Source organism: Podarcis pityusensis (assembly GCF_964106645.2).
Source record: "Podarcis pityusensis genome assembly, chromosome: 5".
In the NCBI taxonomy this organism is placed as follows: domain Eukaryota; kingdom Metazoa; phylum Chordata; class Lepidosauria; order Squamata; family Lacertidae; genus Podarcis; species Podarcis pityusensis.
The window spans coordinates 41994395-42011567 of record NC_138032.1 but is presented as its reverse complement, the minus strand read 5'-3'; the positions used below and the strand labels follow the sequence as shown (position 1 = coordinate 42011567).

At 46.4% G+C, this 17173-nt stretch overlaps 1 protein-coding gene across 2 annotated transcripts in view; it reads left to right on the top strand.

Moving 5' to 3' along the window:
- Positions 1 to 13709, top strand: part of GOLGA7B (golgin A7 family member B) — a 33751-nt gene extending 20042 nt beyond the window's left edge. Inside the window, exons 1-5 of one of the 2 annotated variants that reach the window (XM_081007588.1) lie at positions 39 to 583; positions 5948 to 6073; positions 6520 to 6672; positions 9058 to 9159; positions 11620 to 13709. In XM_081007588.1, coding sequence (XP_080863714.1) covers positions 572 to 583; positions 5948 to 6073; positions 6520 to 6672; positions 9058 to 9159; positions 11620 to 11727 — 501 coding nt within the window. In that variant the 5' untranslated portion in view covers positions 39 to 571 and the 3' untranslated portion in view covers positions 11728 to 13709. Of the gene's footprint in view, positions 1 to 38; positions 584 to 5947; positions 6074 to 6519; positions 6673 to 9057; positions 9160 to 11619 lie in introns of those variants that run through there. The other variant, XM_081007587.1, reaches the window with a different exon arrangement.
- The last annotated feature ends 3464 nt before the right edge of the window (positions 13710 to 17173 follow it).

Here is a 17173-nt window from a genome sequence, read left to right as displayed (position 1 = left end):
CAAGCAGGAAACGAGCGCGAGCCCGGTTGCTCTTTTCCTTGCTCTGCACAGCTCCGCCTCTCGCCGTCCCTCCCGCGAGTCAGTGCCGGAGCCCGGCGCTCCAGCGTGGGGACGCCCTGGGGGGATGCGGCTCCCATGAAGGCAGCCCGCCCCCTCCCCTTGTGGTGGAGATGCCATTCACTGAGGAAGCCTGAGCGTTGAGGCTGGGGGCGAGCGAAGCAGCGGTTGAGGAGGGGATCGCGCTGGGGGAGCGGGTCGTCAGCACCGCGGACAGCGCTAGGCGGGGCGCTTTGCCCCCGACTCCTGCGCCTCCGATTCCAGCACCAAGGACAGCGCAGAACTCTCCGCGCCAGTTGCCCACCGCGCTTCCCCGCTGCGGACGCCGCCCCAGCCCTGCCGGTGGCAACAAGCTCCGGGGAGCCGAGCGCTTCCTCCGCCTGCGGCAACAGGGACATCGCCCTTAGGTCGGCTTCCTGGGAAAGGAGGGGCCTTCGTCACCAACCTGCTCTAGCCTCGGCTTCGGACTCCCGGGCTCCCAAGCAGCGTGGAGCAACCACGCTGGCAGCACAACATGGCAACCGAGGTGAGCAGCGCGGGGAAAGCAAGAAGCACAGGAGGAAGCTCTGTCGAGTCATGGCAGCCGCCGGGAAGCATCTCCTCCTGCTTTGCCTGCCTAGTTTCTGCCCGGTGCGGTAGGAGATCGCCAGACCAGGCGACCCTCACCGAGACTGGCTGCTCCGGCACCGCATCCCTTGGGTTTGTTTTGCAGGCCCCAGAAGTCCCTTGTGCCTCCGACTTCAGCGCGGGTTAAAGAAAGGCAGCGCCGAGAGCCTCCGGCGTGTGTCTGGGGCTAGGGTGGTTGGCACGTCATGGCTCCCTCCCCAGCGTGGCGCTTCCCCTGCTCCGCAATCCTGGGTCACTAAACAAGGCAGGGCATTGCTAATAGAGAAGGAGTCCTCGCTATGCTCAGTGGCTGAGGGTGCAGCGCAGGGAGTCTCATAGCAGTACCTGCCAGCGTCAGGCAAGGGTCAGGACGACGACAAGAGGAAGCCACAGGGCGAGGACAGCAGCATCCCTGTTGCTTCCCCAGGCTGTCCTTTGCATGTGGCTCTGGTGATGGAGGATGAGACCACCTGTGGCATACGACTCTCCGGTTTAAGTGTGGGTCCCATCAACCAGCTTTGTGAATCACCGGCAGCCACCCCCAACACATTGCTCAGTGTGGAAGGTCTGAGTGGTAGAGCCCTGGGACCTCCAGGTAGGACTGAGAGAGAGAGACCCCTGCCTGAAATCTTGGAGAGCCACTGCCAGCCAGTGTGGGCAATACTGAGCTAAGATGGACCAATTATGTGGCACAGCATAAGGCAGCTTCCTAGGTCCCTATGTGGGGTTCAGAGCAGAGTAGAAAGGGTGGGGGAACGGGGATCCAGCAGCGCTATCTCTCCAGGTGTCCTATAGCCAGAAGCTCTCCAAAGCCAGCTCCTTCATCTTACACCTCAAATCCATCCCTTAGGGCTGTTCGCCACAACCTATGCTCTTCACCTTCCCCCTCCAGCGCCACAAAACAAGGTCTTGTTTACTGTCGTTGTTGTGCTGCTACCGAGGCAAGATGCAGCAGCGAGCAGGCGAAAATGGTCTGAGCCGGAATGGGAACTACCGAAAGGTTGTTACTAGGGGAAAGGCGGCAGTTTCTAAATGCGGGTGGTGCGGCGCGCGCGCGGGGAGGGGGGGGGGTTGCAGGCTGCTACTAACGCCACAGCAAGGCATCCCTGTAAAAGGCCAAAGCATCTGAGCACACGGTGCGCACCGAACCCCTCCCCTGTAGAGTAGACCAGTTCCACTTCCTGCTAGGAAAGTCAATAATTTTTATCCCAGCATCAGATCTTCAGCATCGCAGCCCTTGTTGCTGAGGTTAGGACCTCGGTTGAATCCCATCTTGCACATGCTCAGATTAAATAACCCTTGACTTGAGCCCAAACCCTCTTGAAAAAAACGAGGGGTGTTCCGAAATCCAGGTAGAAAACAATTGCTGACTTTCTCAACATCTAGGATGATTTATTAATATGGAGCACCCGAGATCCAATATAACAGAGCATGTGGGAAATTTAATGAGGTCAGAACCTGAGACATGCCTTTTTTTGAAGTCTTGTAAGGAGATGTCTAATAGGAAGGAAAGGTGTGCTCTCCCTGCCAGACAGGGTGGGGGCTGCTTGCAAACTGGGAAGAAATATAAGATTTCATCATGCCCCTAAATAAAGCCAGCATCAGACTGTGAACAGGCAGGATGACAGATTATCCTGTACTTGCTTCCCAGGGGATCTGAAATGCCTCTTGGAAGGTTTGAAACTGGGCTGAAAGGATTTCTGGATTATATATACTGGCCAGCTACAGAAGTTTAAAAAGGTAAAGGTAAAGGACCCCTGACAGTTAAGTCCAATTCCACAAAGCTTATTAGAAACTAAAGGCAGTGGGATGGACCCTGGAGCTAGGAGGTGTGCAGTTCCATATCGATTCTTAATCACTCAGGGATTCATCACAAATAGGAGAGGAATAGCTTGAGACACAAAATCTGCTGCCACCTCTTGGATTATCCATCACACAGCTCTAACTCCCAGCAATCCTATTCAGGATTTTGCAAGCTGTCAATTGGCATATACTGCTGCAGTTAATTTCTGTTTTCTTTCTGTTACTCCATTCTACATCTTTCAGTGTTGGTTTTAATGTTTTGGACCTGCTATGCTTCAACTCAAGCTGAGTAAATTTCACTAAGTTTTTGAACTGATTTTTGAGAGCACATAACAGCTAGATAGTCGGTTTTTTAAAAAATTTTTTGACAAAAGTGCACTTTCTTGTTCTGTTAATAGCTTATTGACTTGTCACATCCTCATTCAGCATATTCCATTATAAGTAATTGGTAAACCAATGAGTCATACAACCTGGAAAATCAAGATACAGACGTACACCTCAATAGCAACAAGGTGTTCCATACCTAACTATGAATTTTATCCTCACACTATCAAACCCTCAAAAATGACGTGTTTCCATCAAAATATTTTTGTGAAATTGATTTTTCCAGAAGGTTATTAAATAGTTCCAATTTTCCGTATAGCTTCTAATTGTGTTAATCCTATTCCCATACTGAATCAAACAACATGTATTAACTTTATCAAGTAAGAGATATTCCATGCATTCATAACTCTTTCCTAGCTTTAAGTTATTCTTCCAAATTGTTTTTGTGATTTCAGTTCTTGCAGATATAATTTGGTTATTGAAACCAAATATCCATGTCCTCTGCTCTATAACACAGAAGAAACCTTAATGGTATTAAAGGCAATACAGAGAGAATGGGCTTTTACAAAATTGGTGTGTGTGTGTGTGTGTGTGTGTGTGTTTCAAAAAGATGGAAAAATAATGCAGTACAATGCAGAAAATATAAGTAGTGCCAAGCTTATTTTCTTCTGACACAAATTTTGTACATCTCCATTTCTTTAAGCTTGCTTATTTATCCCTCTCTGTCTGATTAACTGTGTCTTTGAGAGTCTGTATGAAGGGCTTGGGAAGCTTCTGGAGAAAAGGCAATCTCCTTCAAAAGCAATTTAGTTCTGCTGCAGAACAAATTATAAGTATAGCTGGAAATACAGAATTAATAGGATTTTTTAAATTTATTTTGGTTACCCACAGTTTAGTTCACACTCACATATACGATACATCATTGCATGGGTCAAACACAGTGGACCTTACTCCAAATGGAACCAGGACACTTTGAAAGAATAAAGAAAAGTGTCTGGTTATACCAGTAATTTTTCAGAACTCTTTGGATACTTCATAAAGAAGGAAACTGCATGAGATTTTTAAAGGCTTAGATAATCTGGGTTTAGGAAATGAAAGTGTCAAGAGAACACAAAAAGTAATATGGCATGACAAAGACGAAGATGCTGAGCATAATTGTAAGGAACAAGTGACTCAATGTATTGTTTCATGCGTCTTATGAAGTTTAATTATTACTGTGACACAATATGGTAGGGCAGAAATGGGTCGTGAACCCAGGATTACCCACACCGAGTCTAATGCTCCAGTCATTGAGGCACACTGCTCAGTTGTGTGTTTGTGTGTGTACACCCCACCCCACCCCTTCTGGATGAAATAGGACCAGAAAGGAAACGCCCATTAGAATTGCCAAAGGATATTCAGCTACAAGCTGGCAGTTTATGAAGTTATATTCATATAGTCACAAATCTAGGGGCGGCTGGAACAACTCAGAGTGTTTAACAAAAATGTTTATAATGGGTTAGCCTCAGGAAGGATACACACTTTTACTCCCTAAAGTTATGTGACAGATGTCTGCAGTGTTTATGGAGGATCTTGCTTTGGGGTTGTAGTTCTTGAGCCTACGTTAAATAAGGAGACAGATGCAAAGGCTAGACTCCATATCAGCTTGAGGCTCTTACCTTTTTACCATGCATGATCTGCTGCTCTTACTTTTTATCTGTGTCTTTGGCTGGCTGGGATTCAAACTGGAGGTGGGATGAGTCTGTACATTCGGCTCAATCCAGTCTCAGAGTTGGCTGGCAACCAGGGGAAGAAAGAGTGTTTGGGGAGCAAAAAAACCTCTGTGGTTTATTCTGGAAGAACTTGTTCTTGCTTTGTTAGGTGTGTCCCTTCAATTGAGGTCATCCTGTGATCTTTTCTATATGTTCCTGCCAGCTCCACTCTTTGTAAGATATATAACCCCAGAGTTTCAGGTTTTCCAGTCATTGATGGTCTTGGGAACCTGCTCCATTTCTTACTACAAAGCATCTTGCCAAGTTCCATTGATAGTCCTCTTGCTCCAACAGCAGCAGGCACATGTTGCTTGTATATAGGGATAGCCCATAAAATGCAATAGGAGGGCTGATTCACACATGGATGTTGCACAGTTCTCAGCCAATAATGTGCACTGCCTCAGTCGGAAATCACTATCTGTTGTGATAGAAAAGCTTCATGATGTTTGATCTACGACGACTGTTTTATACATCTAAGTTACTAGCTAATGAATATGGATGTATGAATTTACTCCGTGTCTAACCTTCAAACTGCATTTCCAAATCTAAAATCCTTACCAGTATTCTAAGGTGATGCTGAAGAGATAAGGAACTGTGTTATAATCCACTGCAGCAGGGCTTACCAGTGTTGTGAACTATAGTCTCATAGAACATACCGTATTTTCAATCAGTTTTGGGTAGGATTGCAATGCTGAATTGGTTAAACAGCTGTTGAATGGCCTTCTGGTCAACTAAAGAGATGCCCTTCAATTAAGTAGCAGATCAAAACAACTGTTCTTTAAATGCAAGCAAGTGTCAGACGCCATCTTAGAAGAGTCATTCTTGCTTCTTGCTCACACAAGGAGGGAGGGAATGCCTCTTCTGAGATGGTGCTCTCAATGAGGAGTGGCACATCATCAAAAAAACAATGGGTGGCATCCAAACCTGTGCAAGCCATGTTCCATTTGTGCAAAGTAACTCACCTTCCTCTCCTCTCCCCCTGCACCCTCAAAATCTACTCCAGAGTGTTTGTGGGGATGGCTGAAGGGGAGATGAGAGAAGGGGATATTTCCATTGCACAAGCAGAAATCAGTTGCATGAGAAGAGCAGCATTGACTACAACCCAATAACAGTACCCCATAATCATAACTTTTTTATAAAAAAATATTTGTATCCAAGTCAATGTAGATTCAGGGACTCTTTAGAGCAGGGGTGAAGAACCTGCAGCCCTCCAGGTGGTGTTGGGCTCCATCTTCCACCAACCCCTGCTAGCATGAACAATGGATAAAGAGAGTTGTAATCCAGCAATATTTGGAGGGCCACAAATTCCTGCCTTAGATGCATGGCATCAGGGTATGCTGTGAGCTTCCCCCACTGTTCTAGAAGGCACCTTTGCCTGTTGTAACCACCTGCCTCTGCTCTTTCAGGTCCACAATCTCCAAGAACTACGGCGGAGTGCTTCCCTGGCCACCAAGGTCTTTGTTCAGCGGGACTACAGTGACGGGACCATCTGCCAGTTCCAGACCAAATTCCCTCCAGAGCTGGACAGCCGGGTACAGCCAGTTTTCTCACAGGGTTCATGCTGACTGGTGAAGTAGGTGACAAATCCTTATGTCAGACGAAGGCATTGTAGTCTGGATGCCAGTGAGAACAAGGTGTTAGTGCACCAATGATGTTTCAGATGCTCTAGAAATCTTAAGCTGCACAGAGTGGTTTCCTGCCTTCTTAAACACCTGGGGTATGCCTCATTTCCTTTTATGATTTATTCTAACTTGTTAGCTGTTGTGATCATATACAAAATGCATAGCAGACCATCTTGCTCAAAGATCTGAACACACACACTTCCATTCCACAGTGCACCTGCTCTTGTTCCAATGCTCCCTTCTCTGATAGCATCTATTATTTTGCACTGGGTGAAAGATGGGTGCCATAAACAATGGAATGGCCTCCTGTGCATACATCTTATGGCATTCTTTCTCTTATTTTCTCCTCACCAAAGATCGAGCGGCAACTTTTTGAAGAAACTGTGAAGACCCTCAACAACTTCTATGCGGAGGCTGAGAAAATAGGGGGCAGCTCCTACCTGGAGGGATGCTTGGCCTGTGCCACAGCCTACTTCATCTTTCTCTGCATGGAGACCCGCTATGAGAAGGTTTGGAGCCACAACATGCATTGTGGTGTGATATAACAATTGGCGTTGTTGTTAAATAATATTGATTGGTCAATATGGAGTGTGTAAGTTAGATGAACCACCTGATTATCCACGTTCATAAGATGTAGATTCCTTGTTTCTCCCATATTTAACAATATCCTGTCCAACCTCTTCTTGTGCCAATAATCTCAATTTGTGAATCATTGGGGTTAAAGGTAAAGGTAAAGGGACCCCTGACCATTAGGTCCAGTCGTGGCCGACTCTGGGGTTGCGGCGCTCATCTCGCTTTATTGGCCGAGGGAGCCGGCATACAGCTTCCGGGTCATGTGGCCAGCATGACTAAGCTGCTTCTGGCAAACCAGAGCAGAGCACGGAAACACCGTTTACCTTCCCACCGGAGCGGTACCTATTTATCTACTTGCACTTTGACGTGCTTTCGAACTGCTAGGTTGGCAGGAGCAGGGACCGAGCAACGGAGCTCACTCCGTTGCGGGGATTCGAACTGCCAACCTTCTGATTGGAAAGTCCTAGGCTCTGTAGTTTAACCCACAGCGCCACATCATTGTGGTTAGGACTGAACTAAATAGGATATAAAGGGTTACCATCCAGAAATGTTGTTATCACAACTATTGTAGCAAAGCTGTAGCAAACTGACACTATGCATCGGTGCATATGGTGCTGAAGCACCCAGAAATTAGAATGCCAAGTTGATGTTTTTATTTATATACTTGCTTTTATTTACTTAATTGTGATAGTATGTGATCTGAATCCTGAAGCCACACAACGCAGGATCATGTAGACAATGAGGTCGCACTGGCAGAGTTTTTAGCTTTGTCTGATATGCTGATGGCGGGAATCCAGTGAACACTTGGCTCATGCATATGGACCTAAGGATTACTTGCACACAATGAACACCTAGAGTTTCAAGAGTGGAGAGAGAAGCCCAGTGTGGACACATCCTCATTCTTTGGTTTTGTTCTTTAGAGTCCCCCCCCCCCTTCCTGGTTGCATCTGAAATTTGCTTATCTCTAACAGCAGGTAGGCAGGACCTTGAATATCCTTGCCTAGTAAAGAGCTCAGTTAGAATAGAACCAGGGAGACCTGCAGCAAAATGTTGCAGTGTGGAATGTTCTTGGGCTCCTCCAGGTGACCTGTTTATTGAGCACTCATCCCAGTTTACTAGCACAAAGTTTTCAGGGCGATTTTACAGTATCCTCTCTTTATTGAGCATTCCTCCTGAATTGTTTGTGGGGAGGTTATATGACTTCCTGTCAACTGACCATCATCACACATTTTTTAGTGAACTTCCTCATCACTTTCCTTCCTGCAAAAAGTCTGGAACTTTTTTTAAAGTAGATTTGTTGTGCCACAGCACTTTAACTGTGACAACCAAAATTTCTGGTATGCAATTAAATTCTTCCTGCAATATAGTGACAGTCTGTTCAGTACCCTCCCCGGGATACTCCATTACATTTCCCACCCAATCAGTTTTCCTCCCCCCACCCACATGCTGCAATAGTATTCCGTGGGCACTGAACATGTTCTTTTTGGGGTTCCCCATAATTCCCCCCCTAAAGATTCTTTATACTTCTGCAAAAGTTAGAGTTTCCTGAAACCTGTTGATACTTCCCTCTTGCCCATAGCTGTCTTAGCTTCATAAGCAGTGGTACTGATGTCTGAACATAAGAAACAAAGGGAATAATGAGCAGGATTAAAAGGGAAAGGCACATGATTTAAACTGACAGCCTGTTTCAAGCTTTAGGGAATGCTTTCTTTGTCACAGGTTTTGCTCAAAATGTCAGACTTGACAACTCACTATTTTCCAGGGTTGGGAAAATATTCAAAATAGCAGAGCATTCTGGTACACTTAACAACTCTCCCTTCAGGTTTTATACATTTCATCTGAATGTAGCTCTACCTTTCTGTGAAGTCTCCAGCTAATTTAGATTGGGCTCCCATGCATTCAAGATGCAATGCAGTCATTCACAGGGGCACATAAATAGCGTAGGAGAGAGGCTAAAATAATTCTTTTGGTTTCACTTACAAAAAAATGTTCTCAGGCAGATAGTAGGCCAACATGCTCTGTGTAGGAGCACAGTTAGGCAATAGAGTGACTTGTCCTGGGAAACTTTCAAAGCTTGATGCTTATCAATCAGAGATTACTGAAACTGGAAATGGGATATCTAGGTCAACACCAGCTTCTGTTATTGAGGTGCTTCATCTGTTGATGCTTCATGAAACACCTTTTCCTTCTTGAAGTAGGTGAATCCAAGAACTTCAGAGGATTCCAGTAAATCGATCATCTTCCCTATATTTTGTGTCTCATTCTCTGGGGCTACATCTTCGCCAAATAGTTGCTGAACGCTTGTCCAATTATCTCACCAGGTTCTGAAGAAGATCTCCAAGTACATCCAAGAGCAGAATGAGAAAATCTATGCTCCTCGAGGGCTGTTGCTGACAGACCCAGTGGAACGGGGCATGCGAGTTGTATCCTTCCTGGTTAGCACCAAAGGGGAAAGGGGAAGATATGGTCACCATATAGATCGCTCTTCTTACCCATGTGGCTGACTCTCACCAACACACACACACACCCATTTCTTGTGTCCCAGCTGAGATTCTCTACTCCAAATTCAACATTCAAGCTCAAAAAAGAAGTTGTGGGATCATGCTACTTAGTCTACTTACTTATTTTACAGTGTTTGTTTACTGCTTTCGAACCACCGTGGCTCTCAAAGCGGTTCACAAAAATAAAATCAGATCTACAGGCAGATGATATTACTCCACACAGCAACAAATCTGGACTCCCAAGTGCTATCAGTGATATTTTGAACAATAGCATTGTGTGACTCTGCTCCCTTGACAAGAGTTTGGGGAAATGGGGCAATATAAGGCTGAAGTTTTCAGGAACATAGGAAACTGCCTTATATGGAGTCAGACCATTGTCCCATCTTGCTCAGTACCACTGAGCTATGACCCTTCCTAACTGCTGCTCACTTTTCTGCTGCTCTCAGCAGATGGGATCAGCTGGTTTGAGGCACAGTGTGTGGACAGTGATGTCTAAAGTAACCCCCCAATTCCCTTTGCTGGTGTTGCTGCCTCCCCAGGTTCACCACAGTGCCACAGGAAACGACCCTTGCTCCCAAAGGGGCTACCCCACAGTGCCACAGGAAACGACCCTTGCTCCCAAAGGGGCTACCAGTCCTATGCTTAGCAGCCAGAGGTTTTTGGTCTTTGTGGAGGCAAGCTCCTTCACCAGAGGTTGTGTCCAGCTATTGCGGCTTCTGGCTCGGCTCCCTTGAAGGGATGTGGTGGCCAAGAAGAAGTAGGTACTGAAAGGCCCATGTGTTCCCTCCAACCCACCAAGCATTCCTGCTGCCTCTAGTGCTGCCAGGACTCACAGTTTCCTGAACTCGTCAGCAAAATGTATTTTAGCCTTCAAAAACACCAGCAAAACACCGTAGGGATTATAAAGGATGTGCTTGGGATGTGTTTGTTTAGAGCTTTAAAACTTTGCTCTTCAGATGAAAAAGGCTCGCAAAGACCAGAAATAAAACAGTCCCTGCCCTCGGGCTCACAATCTAGGTGACACAGCACAAAATGAGAGATTTGGGAGGGAAGAGGTAAAAGCAAACTCAGGTGCAAGTTTTTAGTTACAAAGAACATCTCATAATGGAAGGCAGTAGCATATAACTTTAGGGCTGTCCCTGCAAGAGTGAGCATGCAATACATTCATGGGGCAACGACTACTATTTGTGTAAGGAAAGATTAACTGTCTTATCATGTGCCTGCTTCCTCTCTCAAACATAAGTTTCACTTAGTTCAGTAATACTTACTCTCAAGTTAATAAAGCATTGCACACTTTCAACTATTTGGCTTAGATAAGTGGTGGTTGAGGAGTGGAAGTAGACAGATATGAAACTATGACTATGGAGCAACCTTCTTTCACCTTCTGTGTGATATCATACAGCAGGAATGGAGAACCTGTCACCCCACAGATGTTCTTAGGTTCCAGCTCCCATCAGCGCCAACCAACATGGTTGGCCAATAGTCTGGGATTATGGCATGGAAGCCACAGATTAAGGGCACGTCCACACTTCTGCTTGTCATGCCACTTTCCCTGGGGTAATGCAGCTCTTTACCACTGAATCGGAGCAAATGTCAATTGGGTTTTCTATGGACTGACACTTGCTCCAATTCAGCGGTAAAGAGTGGGTTTTCCTGGGAAAAGAGGTGGGGCAAACAGAAAACCTCTGGGACCTGTTCTTTCTAGGTGAGGGATAAGTGGAAGTGAGAAGATGCTCCAACAACACAGGATGCCAACCCCTTTTGCAGAAGAAGGCACCTGATGTCAGAGAAAAACAGATGAGGCATATTTTTACCCAGTGCATGGTTGACTTGTGGAAGCACAACAACATGTATTTGAGACAGAGCAACTGCCTGAAAGGTGCGCTGTCATTTCATATTTCAGCTGCACATGCCAAACTGTCTGAGGTTGGAACAGTCAGGAACTTGCTCTTACCAGATCAGCTGATGTCTTACAACAGAGGTGAGGAAACGTCTTCAGTCTGAGGCCTCGTTTCCTCGTGGGGAACCTCCCAAGGGCTACTTGCTAGTGGTGGGTGATGCCAGAGGCAAAGCTGGGTGAAAAATCAGATGGGACTCTCCCAGCATAAATCAGAAGTTTATATACACACATCTGTCCAGCCAGGCAGAAGAACTCAAGGTGGGCATACAGCAAGATTGTCCCAGGAGGGGCATGGCCTAGGGAGTTTCCTAAAGGCTGGATGGCGAGATCTGGAGGGACACAGTTGGCCCCTGGGCTGGAGGTTCCCCACCCTGTCCTACAGCATTGTCAAGCTCTATGTGCATTTGTGGCTGCTGAACAGGGGTGCGCAAGGCTACTAGCTCTCCTTGTTCCCTGTATCCTCCTTATCCTCCTGCCCACAGATCGAGATCTCCATCTATGAGGATCGTTGCAGCAGTTCCAGCTCTGGCAGCTCAAGCAGCAGCAACAGCAGTGCTGGCGGCGGGGGTGGGGGAGCCGGGGGCCGGTGACTGGCACAGAGTCCCGGCAGGGATTTGTACTGCCGGGACGACGGTGTCTCCGAGATCCGCAGACTGCGCTACCAGAGCACCCGCTTCTGAGCAGCCCCAGGGGGGTTGGGGTGCCAGCAAGGAGGGTTGTGACACCCCTGGGGAGGGGCTTGTGACAACCAGCGGGGGGCAAAGTCCTTCTAAAGAGGATGCTTGGCCTCAGCCCCAAATGAGCCCAGTCTCCCCATGGCTCAAAACCTGGGTAACCTGAACTACTTGACACTTCCTGCGGGCTCCTGGGGACACTCCTGCCCACCCCCTCCCCGGGATGTCCAAATGTGTCATTGTCCAAGTCCTGTCCTCACAAGCTGCAGGTACACAAATACCCCGTCCGAATGCACCCTCTAGCTCAAGGTCAAATGACCAGTAAAGATCAGCCCAGCATGGTGAGATGGGGTGGGGTGTGGGTGAGGGAACTGGTGATTTTGGGACCCTGTGACAAGCCTTTCCCTGAGCACCACTGTCCTCTCCCCTCCTGCATTGGCACTGACCCCCCATCCTAGTTCCTGTCTTTTGCTTGCTGCTGTGCATGCCATTCTCCTGGCACTTTAGGCATGGTCTGAGCATCCAACGTCCACAGTGCTGTGATGGGGCCCCTGCAAGTGCTTTGCCCACCCTCCCCTCCCTCCTGCAGGGTGCTGTACTGGCAGAGATGTGCCCTCTCACAGATTCCAGGATGGACTCTGTACTAGGGCACATGCCTCAAGCTCTGGATCCTTCTGAGGTAACAGAGAGACAGGGGTATTGTAAGGAGCCACAGGAGGAGGTGAGGCAGCAGCACTGTCCCCCTCTGGTGGGATAGCAGCACGGATCCTGTCAAGAACTATATAGTCTTCCAAAGTTGAAAGACTGCACCTTGCCACCTCTGACCAGGTGCAACAGGTTTTCCAGTTCAACCAGGGATCATGGAGAGCATCAGAAGATGGGAGATGTTGGAGGTGCTTTAGTGGAGAGGCCTCTGGCTCCTCAATTCCTCAGCTCCTCCCAGTCCAATAAGCATCTTTGGGATTATGTATGTAAATATTTAATATAGCCCTGGCTACCAAAGCTCCACCCCTCCCTTCACCCTTACACCACATTTGGCAAACAGAAGAAAGAGGAAGGAGGATGAAAACTCTGAGGTGGGTATGGAACCCTGCAATATTTCACCCACTTCCCTAGTGCACAGGTGTTTTGCAGCATCACCTTATCACTTGCATGCACAAGTTGTCTCCTTGCTGCATGTTCCCTCTCCCTCCTTCCTGTAAATAGCTACCTGGGCCCCACATATGTATGTCTGAGACCCTCTTGGTTCTGGAGCTTCGGTACCTCTTTTCTGAGTCCCCAGTGCCATTCTGTGAAACGAGATGGGAAGGCAAGAGGGAGACGACTGAGCCACTGGGTCAGTGGACTGGGCCGCCCAATGAACAGGTGTCCAAACCATGGGTGAAGCCTGCCACCACTTCTGGCAATGGACAGCAGCTCCAAAAATGCTTCCAGCTTCTCACACACCACATGTCCCACGCACAGCTAGATGTCCTTGTGGGGGGGTCACTCAGTATAAGACTTTGTTTGCACCCAGCTGTGGAGGGGGAGATTGTTGGAGGGTAGACACTGTTTTGGATGCTTGGCCTGGGCAAACTCAGCAGTCACTCCACTACTTCGTTAATGCTCCAAACTTCTTGATTTCAGAATGGGATTTCCTCCTTTTTGATGGTGGGGAATGAATGTGTTTGGAGAGTGACCAGACCCTGACTGTGCTGCAGGGAAATGGGAGAGCTGCAGAGGGCATCACAAATGCATAGAGGTTAAGCCAATGGGACCCTGGGAGGGTTTCCCCCTGTACCCAGATGCCCTGAGAAGCTGCTCCCCATGCCATATATTGGACTCATGGATCTGGTCATAGTTGTATCCCTCTGACTCTACATGAAAACTTCTGACAATAAACTAGAAGTGAGAATCTACCAGTGTTGCTTTCTGCCTATCCGTTCTCTTAATAAATAATAGACCTGGCTCCCGCACATATATTTCATTCACAGCCACCCATGCTGTTGTCTTAAGGCTGCATAACCCATTAGTAGCAATGGTTCCCATGAATTAAAATATAAAAGTATAGTATGCATTGCCTGGATGATCAAGAACTATCATCAGGCTTACACTTTTAGGCTTACGCTTTAATTGGACCTTTATTCATATGCTTGATTCTAGAGCCACTGATGCGTGGTTGAAGTATGCATTTAACATTTAACTGGTGCTAACACTGCTCTTGAAACAAACAAGACAGATGCTGGAATCATGATTGCACCAGAGGTTTTGCTGGTTTCGTATGCACTATGCAGATTCACCTGTTTCGTTTGAAGATATCAATGGAGCTGATGTGCAGCTGACCTGCTGCCTGGCTTGGTGGTACTCATACACAGGTAGGTCTGCAGGCAATTGCTCTAAGTCTAAAGCTAGCAAATGAGCTTCAAGAGAGACAGGTTTTCACATGCAGATTGTCTCACCGATGTGACCTATGCAAAGAAACAGAGTTGGGTTTGTGTAAAAGGCCCTGTGCCCTTCCAGCACTCAGAGCTTTGCCCTTGACGGAGATGACCATGTTAACCAAAGTTAGTTTGGATGAATGTGGGAATTATCCTATAACTTCCGTGAATTAAAAAAAATGTGAACAGTCAGAAGACCTCAGACATTTCCCCCCAAAACAAACCAGAGGACTCAGAAAATAGTATTTGTTCACCTCCCCAGAAACTGTCCTCCATCAGCCTCCTTCCCCCCCAAACAAATCTCCCCTTTAGGAACATTGGAATCTGACTTATATTAAGCCAAACCACTGGTCCATGTAGCTCACTATTGTCCACACTGGCTGGCAGCAGGTCTTTAGGGTTTCTGTCAGTATAGCCCATCAGGAAGTATCAAATTTAGAAACCCACAATGTTCAAAACAGCCAGAAAACTTTGTATACTTCTGGGATATTTCTTTGCATTTCATCTTTGCTTGTATAAGCAATAAAACAGTGCCAATCTGCTGCAAAAGAATCTTTATACTTCTTTAGATTATTCATTAATTTATCCACCCAAGTGACTTGCCAGCCCATCTTATACCAATTAGCTACTGAGGCACTCTTTCGGTCCATTGAGCAACAACTTGCCACGCAGCAGCGAGAATCTATCCAATTAGAGGTTTGGAATGGCCATCTCCATTGTTGTTTTGAATAGAAAAAAAAAGTTTAACAGGAACAATTCTGGAGATTTCATCACTTACTGTCCAGTCATTTCAGGAATTTCTGCAAAGACCACAGTCCAAAACTGCGACACTTTTTCACAGACAAAGCAGACAAAGGTGGAGCTGTCGTCATCATGAACAAAACTGACTACATTCAGGAGACTCACAGACAACTTTCCAATACCGCCTTTTACACAAAATTGGACTCAGACCCCACACAAGAATACAAGAAAGAACTGAACAAGATTGTTAAGGAGCTACCCCCACACATCCAAGAACAGATCCTCACCAACACACCAACAGAACCTCGACCAGGAACTTTCTATCTTCTACCTAAAATACACAAACCAGGAAATCCAGGACGCCCCATCATTTCAGGTATTGGCACTATTACAGTGGGTGTCTCCGGTTATATGGACTCTGTTCTGAAACCATATGCCATCAGTGCTCCCAGCTATGTACGTGACACCACAGATTTTCTGAGGAAAATACAATCTTTAAATAATCTTCCCAACAATACTATACTAGCTACTATGGATGTGGAATCTCTGTATACCAACATCCCACACAACGATGGTTTACAAGCTATAAGGAACACCATTTCAGATAAAACCACAGCGGACCTTGCCACCAAACTCTGCCAATTTGTCCTTACCCACAACAACTTCAAATTCGGTGATGACCTGTTCCTTCAGATCAGCGGCACAGCAATGGGCACCCGCATGGCCCCACAGTATGCCAACATCTTCATTGCAGATTTAGAACAACGTTTCCTAAACTCCTACCCACTCAAACCTCTCTTGTATCTGCGATACATTGACGATATTTTTATCATCTGGACACATGGTCAACAGACCCTGGACACCTTTCACCAGAAATTTAATGATTTTCACCCCACAATCAACCTTACAATGAATCAATCTATGCAAGAAATACATTTTTTGGATACTACTATAAAAATACAGGATGGGTGCATGGACACCACCTTATACCGTAAACCAACTGACCGACAAACATATCTACATGCCTCTAGCTACCATCCCAAACATACCAAACAGTCCATTGTATATAGCCAGGCACTACGTTACAGCCGCATCTGTTCCAATTCTACAGACAGAGACTCTCACCTAAGAGATCTACAGCAAACCTTTTCAGAACTAAAATACCCAGCAGATGAAGTTAGACAACAGATCAACAGAGCCAGACTTATACCCAGAGAGAACTTGCTGCAAGACAGACCCAAAAAAGAAAATAACAGAACACCTCTAGTCATCACATACAGCTCCCAAGTTAAAACAGTACAACGCATCATCAGAGATCTACAACCTCTCCTGGACAATGACAGTTCTCTTTTTCAAGCTCTGGGAGGAAGACCTTTCATTGCCTACAGACAGCCACCCAATCTTAAACAACTCCTAACCCACAATAATACTACAACCAGACTTAACACGGACACTGGCACCAGAGCCTGCAATAAACCCAGATGCCAACTTTGCTGCCACATACACCCGGACAACACCATTACTGGCCCCAACAACATCACACATACCATCTCGGGACTATTCAATTGCTCATCATCTAACATTGTGTATGGCATCAAATGCCAACAGTGTCCTTCAGCTCTCTATATTGGACAAACAGGCCAAACCTTACGCCAAAGAATAAATGGACATAAATCTGACATCAAGAATCACAAAACAGAGAAACCAGTAGAACACTTTAATCTCCCAGGACATTCTATACAAGATCTCAAAGTAGCTGTTTTACTACAAAGGAATTTCAGAAATAGACTGGAAAGAGAAGCTGCTGAATTGCAACTCATTACCAAACTTAAAACCATGGAGAAACCTGGTTTGAACAAAGACATTGGATTCTTATCCCATTATACATGACTAAGCCATTTCTCACCTTCTCACCCCTTGCCTTTTCCTGTAAGACCCATTACAGTCGTTAAGAGTCGTCAGCAGGCTCATCCCAGCTATCTGCCAATCTCCCATTCCCACCACCCTTCTGAGTAATACCCCTCCCCACCTTCTCACTATATAGAAGGATCTGGCAACTTCTGTTTCAGTGTATCTGAAGAAGTGTGCTTGCACACGAAAGCTCATACCAAGAACTAACTTAGTTGGTCTTAAAGGTGCTACTGGAAGGATTTTTTTTATTTTGACTTTTTCACAAGTCTAGCACATATGCTGGAATGACATTG